This window comes from Emydura macquarii, unplaced genomic scaffold, assembly GCF_026122565.2.
Source record: "Emydura macquarii macquarii isolate MOO-44397 ecotype Brisbane River unplaced genomic scaffold, CSIRO-AGI_Emac_v2 contig_3671, whole genome shotgun sequence".
Lineage (NCBI taxonomy): Eukaryota > Metazoa > Chordata > Testudines > Chelidae > Emydura > Emydura macquarii.
In genome coordinates, this window is record NW_027133808.1 from 7,466,444 (window position 1) to 7,479,771 (window position 13,328).

General features: G+C 46.1%; 1 protein-coding gene across 3 annotated transcripts in view; it reads left to right on the top strand.

Moving 5' to 3' along the window:
- Positions 1–13,328, top strand: part of STK24 (serine/threonine kinase 24) — a 106,739-nt gene that overhangs the window by 56,931 nt on the left and 36,480 nt on the right. For all 3 annotated transcript variants that reach the window (XM_067536794.1, XM_067536793.1, XM_067536795.1), the window contains exon 6: positions 12,757–12,942. In XM_067536794.1, coding sequence (XP_067392895.1) covers positions 12,757–12,942 — 186 coding nt within the window. The remainder of the gene's footprint in view (positions 1–12,756; positions 12,943–13,328) is intronic.

Genomic DNA, 13,328 nt, shown 5'->3' on the forward strand with positions numbered 1-13,328 from the left:
TTCGCCAAATGTATGGCCATCGTTGCTGCCTTCCTAAGGAGACACTGTGTTCAAGTGTATCAGTATCTGGACGATTGGCTGGTCAAGGGCTGCTCCAGGGAACAGATAGACACCCACATTTCTCTAATATGGTCAATCTTCACCAGTCTGGGTCTTCAGTTGAATGTAAACAAATCAACGTTCATGCCCACACAGAGAATAGAGTTCATAGGAGCAGTCCTGGACTCGGTCCAGGCCAAAGCGCTGTCCCAGAGTCTCATTTTCAGTCCATTTGCTCCATAATAAATGTCAGACGTTTTCCCACCACGACAATTCAGAATTGCCTGACACTTCTAGGCCACATGGCCTCCTACACGTACATGATCCAGCATGCAAGGTTGTGACTCAGACCTCTCCAATTGTGGCTGGCGTAGGATATCGGCCCAGCAGGGACAGTCTGGACAAGGTGGTCTGCCTCCCAGCTCAAGTGTTAGAATCTCCCCAGTGATGGCTAGACCCTCAACAAGTTTGCAAAGGGGTTCTGTTTGTCAAACCACAGCTGTCTGTGGTGTTGGTTACGGACGCTTCAGCATTGGGGTGGGGTGTGCATCTCGGGTCTCTGAGAACTCAAGGCCTTTGGTCCCCAGACAAGCTATCGTTTCACATAAATGTCAGGGAACTGTGAGCAGTCAGGTTAGCCTGCCTGGCATTCCAATCTCATCTGAAAGGGAGAGGCATGTCAGTAATGACAGACAACACCACGGTGATGTTTTATATAAACAAAAGGGGGGAGCACACTCTTCTCCCCTGTGCCAGGAAGCCTCTCAAGCTATGGGGCTTCTGCATTGCCCTCTCTATACACCTGGAAGTGTCTTACCTGCCTGGGTCCCCGAACAAGCTGACGGACCTTTTCAGCCGATGCTTCGACACCCACGAATGATCCTTCCGCTCGGATATCATGAGAGAGATTTTCCAAAGGTGGGGGTTTCCGTAAGTAGACCTCTTCACTACACGGTCCAACAGAAAGTGTCACCAGTTTTGCTCCTACCTGAAACACAGTCAGGGATCTCTGGCAGATGCATTCCTCCTTCCATGGGTTCACCATCTGTACTACGCTTTCCCTCTGTTCCCTCTCATTCACAAGTTCATCCTGAAAATCAGGAGAGATGGGGCCTTGGTGATACTCCTAGCACCAGCCTGGCTCAGACAACACTGGATTTACAATGCTTTTTCAGCTATTTACAGACACCCCAATTACCCTGCTGTTGGTCCTGGACTTGATCACGCAGAACCACGGACATCTGCAGCATCCCAACCTAGGGTCACTTCATCTCGCTGCATGGCTAAACCCTAGGTAGGCAGCGTGCTTGGAACAAATACAGGAGGTCCTCCTTGGTAGTGGAAGCAGTCCACCAAGGTAGCATACTTGGCTAAATGGAAGAGATTCACCATGTGGTCAATACAGAGGGGGCATTTCCCCGATTTAGGTTTCACTGCCTCTTATTTTGGACTACCTGTTACATTTGAAGCATCTACATCTAGCAGCAGCATCGGTGAAGATGCACTTGGCAGTGATCTCCACTTTCCACCCGGGGGAAGGTGGTCGCTTAGTATTTGCCAACCCTATGGTGTCTCGATTCCTTGAAGGTTTAGATAGGCTTTATGTCCTTGTACATCACCTAGTCCCAGCATGGGACCTTAACCTGGTACTCAATAAACTAATGGGTCCACCATATGAGCCTTTAGCAACATGCTTACTCTTATACATTTCATGGAAAGTAGCTTTCCTTGTTGCGATTACCTCAGCAGGGAGAGTGTCTGAGCTCAAGGTGTTGACTTCAGATCCACCATATACAGTGTTTCACAGGGATAAGGTGCAGTTAAGGCCCCATCTTTCCTCCCCAAGGTGGTTTCCCATTTCCACACAGATCAGGAAATCTATTTATCAGTGTTGTTTTCCAAAGCTGCGTGCCAACAGCAGGGAGTGCAGTCTCCACTCTCGGGATGTCAGATGGCGCTGGCGTTCTATATAGAATGGACTAAATCTTTTTGTAAATCAAATCAGCTCTTCATCACTGTAGCGAACAGGATGAAAGGTCTTCCTGTGTCTTCCCAAAGGATTTCTTCATGATTACCTCTAGTATCTGGACCTATTATGACTTGGCCAAGGTGCTGGGTCAGCCCCAACTCTGACAGCACATTCTGTGAGGGCGCAAGCTTCCTCAGTGGCCTTCTTGGCACATATCTTCACACAGGAGATTTGCAGGGCCGCAACGAGGTCTTCCATCCACACAGTTACATCACATTATGCAATTACCCAACAGGCCAGAGATGACACAGCATTCGGTAGAGCAGTGCTCCAACCAGCAGCATAGTGAGCTCTGACTCCCTCCTCCTATGGTAAGCTTGGGAGTTACCTACTTGAGCAAGCACTCGAAGAAGAAGAAAAAATGGTTACCTACCTTCTGTAACCTTCTGTAATTGTTCTTCGAGATGTGTTGCTCATGTCCATTCCAAGACCCAACCGCCTGCTTCTATTGTCGGAGCCGAATGGCAAGAAGGGTCGGCAGGGCTCTATATACAACACCATAGAGGCACCACTCCAGGGGCGCCTGCACCAACCCGATGGGTTCCGCTAGGGGAAAAACCTTCCGGTGACTGCACGTGGCACGCACGCACCTACTTGGAATGGACATGAGCAACACATCTCAAAGAACAGTTACGAAAGGTAGGTAACCATATTTTTGTCTGCTTTTCTAGCTGCAGACAGGCAGACTAGCTTCTCCTTGCTGCAGAGCAACTTAAGAAGAAAAGAGAGGCTTACAATCTCAGGCTTTCAGAGTCTGCCTTTATCAGCAGAGAGGATTATCTTTCTCCTTAGTTCCCATGTCTCTGCTCACCCACATGGATTTCAACATGGCAAAGAAGGAAAACAAGATCCTGTGTTTGTTGCACCTTCTGCCCGATTACATGTCTGCATGGCAATCTGTGCCTGTTCCGTGGAGATCCAGGGCTCTTTCAGGCAGGGTCAGGATTTCCAAGCAGCCTCCCTACCCGAGCAGGAGAGCACCTAGGAAGCAGTGGTAGAATCTCATCAGCAAAATCCCCTGGGCCTGACACAGGCAATAGCAGCAGCTCTGAGACCAGCAAACGGCAGCTCTCTCCTCCACACTGCCACATGGAGGAGTGTAAGTTGAAGCATGCTATCGAAGGGCCAGGGAAGCTTACTCCCCATCTGATGGAGCCCGTGTTCACAGCCATGTCTGATGACCACAGAGCAATTGCCCAGCCCTTGGGCCTAATAACTCTGTATTCGACAGTATTCCATGCCCAATCCTGCAGTTCCTCAGGACTATTCCTTGCCAGCAGTGTTGGCCCAGCATTGTCTCCCAATATAGCAAATAGGTCATGGACTCCCTGTAAAGGTCCAGGGTTGGAGTCAGGCTGGCCCCTTTCCAGGGGCACCAATCTCCATGACCTATTAAGAAATTACAAAGTGAGAGACCCTCTGAAACCCTCACATATGCATTCTACTCTTGTTGTGTGCACACTCCACTGTGACAGAATGCACCCCTGTATTCACATCATACAGACTATTGTAATAATCTTTATATAAAATGTCTTGTAAGGTATTATATGAAAACTAATATCTTGCTGGTCATTAATCTCATGGTAGATGTATGTAGCAATATTATATGTAAATTTATGGATTCCCACACTGAATGATGTTGCTAGTCACATAGCCCCAGGTAGGCAAAACTGGTCAAGAAGGTCTTAAACAAAGGAGTGTGTTTTATCTTAATTTATATATAAGGTGTAAACAGGATCCTCCGTGAGAGGGGGAAGACAGGAGACAAGGAAAATCTGCATTTCAGCAAACAGGTGAGAAGAAACAATATGGAAGTGCTTTCACCATCAGACACCATGTTGCTGCCTTCACTATTTGAATTAATTTCAGTTAGGGGTAACCCTTAGGAAAACACATTTCAAAGTGTAACTGAACTATAAAAGTGAGGGGCAAAAACACCCCAAGTTCTTCTTTGAGTGCTTGCTCATGTTTATTCCCATGTAGGTGTGCGTGCACTGTCGCCAGAAGCTTTTTCCCTAATGGTAGGTGCTGGATCAGCTCTGGTGCTCTCGGGAGTGGCGCCTTCATGGTGTAGTATATAGGCAGCTGCTGCCCCCTCAGTTCCCTCTTTCTGTTGGTGATTGTCACTGGAACGCTGTTCTCCTCTTCATGTGCAAGTAGTATCAACCAGTAGTTGTGCTTGTAATTAATTGTATATTGTTGGTTATTAAAGTATATTTAAGTTATCATTTAAGTTCCCCACCCTGCTGGGCTAACCCACCCATTGCACCGGGATATGCCTTGTTCCCAGAGCTTCAAACAGTGTGTGACCTGCCAAAGAAGATATCAGTAAGCAACCCACACGACAGCTGCTTGAAATGTCTGGGAGACGGGCATATCCCTGTGAAGTGCCAGATTTGCAAGAACTTCTGTCCTTTTTGGGCCTGGAGACAGTAGATTAAAGTTCCCTTTATTGGAGACTGCACTTCACCTGGTGTCAGAGCGTCAACCAGACCGAGCACCTTCTTGATTAGAAGCGCACCAACGTCAATCAGGGAACCACCAAGACGTCTGTCTCCAGCACTGAAGCCCGCTTGGTGCCATGACTCTCCCCCAGAAGCCAGATCATTGGCACTGCTAGCACGGCACCATTCTACATCACCGGTGCCAAAGAAGAGATTGAAGAAATCAGACCCGGGATGCTCCCCAATGAGGAAGGACATTGAGAAGGCGAGGCCGATAATGGGCCCCTCTCTGGCCAGCCAGCTTACACCATTGGCTCTGGCCCTGCAAGGGAAACCGTTGAGTCTGATGTACATGGGCTCCCTACTGAAGGTGAGCCAGAAAGGAGATTTGACCCTGGCAACACCATCAACTCCAGAGGCATACGCGGCAGTGAGGAGTCTCTCGACCCTCCCTGAACCTTCATCTCTTCCGAGCTGGGGCCAGCAAGGGGCAACTCCACTTCAAGAGGCTGTCTTGTGGAGACCAACCACGGCCTGGGGAAGCCAGCAATGATGGTGAAGCACCATTTCCCTATTTTGTCCAGACTGTGAGCCTCGACGCCACGACAGCAATTGCCAGCATGGTATAGATCACAATCCTGCCACCAGCTGGAGTCCTGACACTGCTCGCCGTCCCAACAATGCTCTGAGTCATGGCGCCCATTGCGGCCCTGATGCTGTTCAGTGTCGTGGCACTGCTCACCATCACAGCATAGGTACACGGCACAGTGCCGCCACGGTCACCCAGAAGTGACTGCTCTGGTTCAGCATCCCAGATGGAATCATAGGGATCACGGTGGAGTGAATACTGGTCAGGCCAGAGATATAAGGTAACATCTCAGGGACCTGTCCTACCAACATGGATCCCAACCCAGTGGTAGGTTCTACATAGCCCACACTGGTCCCCGGGGGTGGATGTCCCAGGCCTTCCAAAGCTCTCACATGAGTTGGTTGTACTCGGCCCCCTCGGAGGTGAGAGTGATCTCCCCACTGTCGGAGTGGGGCTCATACCAGGAGCGGAGATGATGTAGGTCTGCGGGACCCCTGTGGGAGACCTGCCAGCATTGGGGGAATCCCGGGACCCCGTGGCGATTCTGGCCACCTTGTTCTCCTCCCTGGATGAGGCAGTAGCTGGTACGTCCTTAGCCCCTGTACAGGATGATTATAAGGCCCATCAGGAATTCTTAGAGGATGGCCCAAATCTTGGCCTGAAGGTGGAGGAAATTGAGGACTCTGCCCCAGCATTGTTGGACATACTGACAGTACCCGTCTCATCAAGGGTGGCCTTACCCCTCATTGAGGGGTATCTCAAAGCCAATAAAGACACTGACAAACCCACGCATCTCTTCAGCCCACGGTGAAATGGGTTGAGAAGAAATACTTCGTGTCCCCCAAAGTGTACGAGTACTTGTACCCTCATGCTCTTCCGGGATGCTTGGTGGTGGCCGCAGCCAATAAGTGGGAGCGACAAGGGCAATAGGGCCCATCTCAAGGCTAAGGAGGTCAGGAAATTGGACCTGCTAGGTAGAAAAGTATCCTCTACAGGGGGCCTCCGGTTAAGAATATCAAACCACCAAGTTCTCTTAAGCAACTATGACTTCAGCTCATGGACAGTTATTTCTAAGATTAAGGAACTCCTTCCATCAAAGTCTGGGATGGAGTTCACAGTATTGGTGGAGGAAGGCAGAGAGATATCCAAGGCATCCTTCCAGGCATCTTTGGACTCTGCGAAGGCAGCAGCACATGCGATGGACACAGTGGTGGTGGTGAAGCAAAGCTTCTGGCTCCAGTTGTCAGGCCTACCCTATGAGGTACAGATGACTGTACAGGACCTACAGTTTGAAGGGGGCTCCCTCTTCTCCGACCAAATGGATGAATGACTACATAGCCTGAAGGACTCTCTGGGCGCCTTAAGATCTCTGGGCCTGCCCACACCGGCCCCATCCTGGAAACACTTCAAGCCCCAGCCTCTGGGCCGCTTCCGCCGCCCACAGCTAAGGCAGGAGTTTGGGAGGCGGTGCAATAGGGGCCTCAGGAGAAGGCACCTGTACTACTACTCATCAGGCCCCACAGCTACATCCATGAGGCAACTGTCGGGGCCTAGACAGAGCTTTTGAAGGTGCAATCAAGGATGATGCACCAGTCCAAATCTTGGATCTTACCCCAAGATTTGGAGATTTTGTTTGTTCCATTTTTACCAAGCATGGGTAAACATTATATCAGACCGTTGGGTGCTCTGCACGGTAGAAGTGGGATACACCCTTCAATTTATCTCTTCCGCTCCTACCCATCTCCCCTCCCTGTCTCTCTTCAGGGACCCTTCTCACGAGAGTCTTCTAACCAGGAAGTACAGTCCTTAAGGATGGGAGCGGTGGTTCCGATGGACCTAAGAGGCACAAGATTCTTTGGGATCAGATAGTAACATGAAGAGTCCAATGGGGATCTCAGACCCATACTAGACTTGTGAAATCTCAACAAATTCATGAAGAGACTGAAATTCTGCATGGTCTTCCTGTCCTCAGTCAGCCTTTCCCTAGATCCAGGGGACTGGTATGCTGCCCTCAATTTAAAAGATGCAGACTTTCACATAGTGATATTCAGGGGCCACAGGAAGTTCCTCTGGTTCATTGTAGGTCACAGGCATAATCAGTACATGGCGCTACCCTTCGGCCTGTCAGCAGCGCTGAGAGTGTTTACAAAGTGCATGGCAGTTTCCCTCGGGAAAGCAGGAGTGCAAGTTTACCCACACCTGGATGATCAAGGGTTGCTCTAGGGAACTGATGGAAAGGCATATGAGTCTTGTTCAGTCCACTTTCTCATGATAAACCAACAGAAGTCAATATTCTTGCCAGTACAGAGGATAGAATTTATAGGGACAATCCTCGATTCGACCTGGGCCAGAGCCTGCCTTCCGGAGAGTCGTTTCAGAGTCTTCAAAACCCTCATAAACGGTCTAAGAGCTTTTCCCATCACCACAGCAACGATCTATCTGAAGCTCCTGGGTCACATGGCCTCTTGTACCTATGTGGTGCAGCATGCTTGTCTCAGACCCCTCCAAACATGGTTGGCATTGGTATACACACCAGGCTGTCACTCTTTGAACAAGGTGGTTACAGACGTATCGCCAGTGACTCTTACGCTGCATGGTGGCTTGTTCGGGACACGATGTGCAGGGGCATCCCATTTTCGAGACCAGTTCCATCGATGTCGCTGGTCACCGATGCCTCAGATATGGGATGGGGAGCCCACCTGGGGACCCTCAGGACCCAGAATCTATGGATACCTTCACATCAATGTCAGAGAGCTGAGAGCGATGCACTTAGCGTGTCAGGTGTTTCAGTCCCACCTGCGGGACAAGTGCATCTCTGTACTCACAGACAATATTACGTCAGTGTTCTACATAAACAAACAAGGTGGAGCCTGCACCTCCCCCTTACATCAGGAGGTGGTGAGTCTGGGATTACTGCATAGCCCAGTCCATTCACTTGAAGGCATTTTGCCTGCCAGGCTCGCAGAACAAAGTGGCAGACCACTTGAGCAGGTCTTTCATCAACCATCACGAGTGGTCTATTCTTCTGGACATCCTAAGTGTCATTTTCCAGAAGTGGGGATTTCCCCAAGTGGTACTAGACGTCTGCAGGGAGGCAACCTGGTTGTCCATACACACATTTTACTACTTACTGTGCTGTCATGTAACAGGCAAGAAGTGATACTGCCTTAGGTCACACAGTCTTACAGTCCACGTCTGCACGAAACTCCGACCCCACCGCCTGACTCACAGCTTGGAAATCACTTACATCGGAATGGACTTGAGCAAGCACTCAAAGAAAAAACAGTTACTAATCTTTCTGTAACTGTTGTTCTTTGAGATGTTTTGCTTATGTCTTCCAAAACCTGCCCACCTGCCCCTCTGTTGGAGTAGCTGGCAAGAAGGAAGGAGAAGCTGCTGCCTATATGCTGTGCCATGAAGGCACCACTCCAGGGGGCACCAGAGCCTACCCAGCACATACCACTAGGGAAAAAACTTCCGGTGACCGTGCACGTGGTGCATGCACACCTACAGGGGAATGGACATGAGCAACAGATCTTGAACAATAATGGTTACGTAAAGGTTAGTAACTTGTATTTATCTCTTCCTATCCAGCTCTCCTTTTTCCATCTAAGATGACAAAATATGGACTTTGGGAGCAGATCCTGACCTGAAACTTGGTCAGCAGTAATACTGGGAATCTGTGTTAAGAACTTCATCTTAAACCAAATCTAGTTTAAATTTAGAAATTATTTTATCTTTATTTTTCCTGTAACCATTTCTTACTTTGTCTTGCCTCATTAATTGCACTTACTTAAAATCTACCTCTTTGTAGTTAAATAAACACATTATTTAATTAAAACTAATACAGGGTTGTGAATTGTTTGGGTAACTCCATTTAAGGAAGCAGAGTGTTGTACGTTGACTCTTTAAAGGGGCAACGGACCTAATCTATTTGGACTGTCCAAGAGAGGACTGGACAATGCAGAACAGACATCTTTGGGGTAAAATCCGGTACTAGGGGTGTGTTGGAGCCACACTGCGAGTAGTGTGGGTGGTGTTTGCTGACAGGCTACTGGCATCAGAGCTGCTGGACCCAGAGCTGTGGCTATACGCAAATACTCAAGGTGTGATCTAGGTGCTCTTTGGCTGCTTTTGAGGAACCCAGTTTGGGACCTATAAGAGCAAAGCATTGTGAGGCACCCCAGGTTGCAGAGCAAGTGGTGACACAGCCCCTCACTAGTCTAGCTTGCAGCCCATAATCTCATAGTGTGAGCACATGACACGCACCACACAGTCATCTGGAATTTTCCTCACAATGGTATCCCTCTGAGTGGCTCGACTATCCTCTGCTGTCATGTGTATAAAAGGCCCAGCTGCCCAGAGCCCCCTTACTGCCTGGTTGTTGGAATTGTTTGGCTTGCCAGAGTAAGTGGGTAACTCACATGACTGAGCACTATCATGAAGTATAAACTGTTCAGGAAAGAGAGGCAGAGGAGAAAAGGTGGAGGAGTTAACCTGTATGTAAGAGAGCAATATGACTGCTCAGAGCTCTGGTATGTAACTGGAGAAAATACTGTTGAGAGTCTCTGGGTTAAGTTTAGAGGCAAGAGCAACAAGGGTGGTGATGTGGTGGGCATCTGTTTATAGACCACCAGACCAGGAGTATGAGGTAGACAAGGCTTTGTTCAGACCACTAATGAAAGTCACAGGACCTGGTTCTCCTGGGGGACTTCAATTTACCCTGACATCTGCTGCGTGAGCAATATAGCACATAAAATCCAGGAAATTTTTGGAGAGTGTTGCAGACAACTTCCTGGTGCAAGTGCTGGAGGAACCAACTAGCAGCTGTGCTCCTCTTGATCTGCTGCTCACAAACAGGAAAGAATTGGTAGCGGAAGTAGAAGTGGATGTAACCTGGGCAGCAGTGACCATGAGATAGTAGAGTTCAGGATCCTGACAAAAGGAAGAAGGGAGAACAGCAGAATACAGACCCTGGACTTCAGAAAATCAGACTTTGACTCCCTCAAGGAGCTGATGGGCAGGATCCCCTGGGAGGCTAATATGAGGGGAAAAGGAATCCAAAAGAGCTGGCTGTCTGTTAAAGAAACCTTATTGAGGGCGCAGGAACAAACCATCCCGATGTGCAGAAAGAATAGCAAATATGTCAGGGGACCAGGTTGGCTTAACAAAGAAATCTTCAGTGAACTTAAACACAGAGGAAGCTTACAAGAAGTGGAAACTTGGACAGATGACTAGGGAGGAGTATAAAAATACTGCTCGAGCATTCAGGAGTGAAATCATGAAGGCCAAAGCACAATTGGAGTTGCAGCTAGCAAGGGATGTGAGGGATAACAAGATATGTTAATAACAAGAAGAAAGTCAGGGAAAGTGTGGGCCCCTTACTGAATGGGGGAGGCAACCTGGTGACAGATGATGTGGAAAAAACTGAAGAACTCATTGCTTTTTTTGCCTCTGTTTTCACAGATAAGTTCAGCTCCCAGACTACTGCACTGGGCAGCACAGTATGAGGAGAAGGTGGACAGCCCTCAGTGCTGAAAAAACAGGTTCAGGAATATTTAGAAAAGCTGGACATACACAAGTACAGCTTCTTTGAAGACTCAGTGTTTAATTAGATTTCTTTAGTTAGGATTAGAAATTTTAGGTTGTTGATTAAAAAAAAATATTCAATTTTTTTATTCATTTCCTCACCTCTATATGGGTTTATGGATCCCACAGTGGATCTGAAGAGGAAGTAGCCAGGATTTAAGAGGGGTGCCTCTTGTCCTCTGGCATTTCCTGCTTTGGGTGCTCATATGAAGTGGAAAACAAAGCCACTTTACACCTAGATTTATTGCTCTGGTAACACAACCCTACATTCTTTTTCAGAGTCAGGTCTTTTCCTAAATCATGAATGTTTTATGTGGTTTGTTTGCTTGAGATAAGGATTACATTTCTATCCAACTGCTATTCTTTTATAAGAGGGGAGGTGTGTTGGTCTAGATAAGTCACTTTTAGGGGGTAATAAATGTAGTTTTATGGCTAAAGAGGGCTATTTTCCTGACGTGTTTGTCTCTGGGGAGATAGAAAGCAGAAGTCTCCTGGAATTCCTTTGGTCAGCTTGAACATTTTAAAACATACATACACTGGTATTGTTATGTTTCAAGCATTCTGGCTATAACTACTGGTAGCTATCTATATCTTACTAAAGGCCCAACACATTTGTAATGACCTAAAATTTAAAAATAAGTTGTTGTTGTAGTCCTGTTATTAGAAATATTAGAGAGGCAAGATGGGTGAGGTGTCTCTCTGAAGAAGAGCGCTGTGTAAGTTCAAAGGCTTGTCTCTGTCACCAACAGAAGATGGTCCAATAAAAGATTACCATATCCACCTTCTCTAATTTATTAATATAATTTTTGCGTCAATATTAAGGTGTCACTATGGAAGCCTGCAATTCATTTTTATAGTTAGTCACTTTTCAAATCATGACCGCACTCTAAGATCTCTCAAACTTAGGAAAGCTGTATATTAAGTGTGCTGCATGTGGAGAGCATATTACCCTTGTGCTCTGTGACTTGCACGGTCTTCAGATTTGTTTCTGAGTGGAATTTAAATCATTTTGTGATTATACAGCCCTGCATGTTTTGGGCCCTTACAATCAGAAATATTGCTTCTCTGGGTGAAGTCATGCTGTCAGCAGAGACATTTGAGCTTACAGTCCCTTAATTTAAATGAGGGACTGTAAGGAATTCTCTGCTTTGAATCTCTGTTCTCCTTCTTTTTGGTCTCTTAGAGCCTGGATCTGTTAATCTTCAGGGGATGCTGCAATGCATATCTGTTCTTCCAGGATTTTCCAGGAAGTGCTGGCTGAGGGATTTGGTATAAATCATTTGGTGGTTTTATTTCCTATAATAGGCTTTTTATGTGGTTATGTTATGGGTTTATGTGCTGACTGTAGATATATATTCTTACATTACTATATGGGTTATATTGTATTGCAACTTGGCTGAAAATCTTTCTGTCTTAGTTGTATTAAGAATTTTTATTTTTGCCGTTTTAAAGCCTTTTATACTGCCTTAGGTTCGGATAGGAGTTTAAATGAGTTAAATAAACATGATTGTAATGTGGCATTTGTTTAATCATAACATAAAATGCAAATCAGATGTGGTATTTAGTTAATTGAGTGCAACCATCATGTGTCTATTGCTCCCTTAAGGACGGTGTTCCAAAAATCAATCATATTGACCCATGTGAAAGTAATCTTGGCCTTCTGTAGAAAGTGTATTCAATTACTGTGTCCTGTACTTAAAACTGCAATTGGAATGCAGTAGGTTGTTGAATAAAAGGGTCTAATGGGTGTATTTTATAAGAAGAGTAGAAGCCCAGAGTTCCGGAGAACAGGTTCACACTCCAGTCATTTTTAATAAGATAGTATTTTCATTCAGTAAATGAAGCATAAGACGAGTTAATTCTGTATTTTTGTTCAAACTACTCCATTTTTCTAGGAGACACAGAATAGGGGAAGCTGGGGCACAAGATAACCAATGGATTTTGACAAAAATAAATCAGGCTCTTGAAAGCAGTAATTTTCAACAAAGTTGTAAAATCAGCTGTTTCTCTTTTCCCCCTTGACTCCACCCCCACACATATATCTATAAAGATTGTTTATATTACAGGCAGATATCTGGTCTTTAGGCATAACAGCCATAGAACTTGCAAAAGGAGAGCCACCGCATTCCGAGTTGCATCCGATGAAGGTTTTATTCCTTATCCCAAAGAACAATCCACCAACACTGGAAGGAAACTACACTAAACCCCTCAAGGAATTTGTTGAGGCCTGCTTGAACAAGGAGCCAAGCTTTGTGAGTTTTACAAATTCAATTTTTCATACAAATATCAACATGTAGTAACACATTTAATTGTTTTGCATGAATTCATTATAAGGAGCTTTTTACACTGAGGTTTTAGAGTAGAAATCTAATTCATTTTATTTAAAGCTGAATTACGTTATATACTGATGACTGAATGCTAGCTAAAGCAACAAAGATTTTGTAATTTAAAATGTATATGTATTGTGGATCTTAGTATGTAGAGGTCTTCCAAAAAAGACCTAAGTTGAGAATATAACCATTATTTGGAGATTTTTTTCATCCAGGTGTACTAAAAAGGACTTTCATCTTGAAGAAAACTTTCAAATAAATTAAATTTATCTAATTATCTAGCCTCTATCAAAGTACAGTACTTCTAA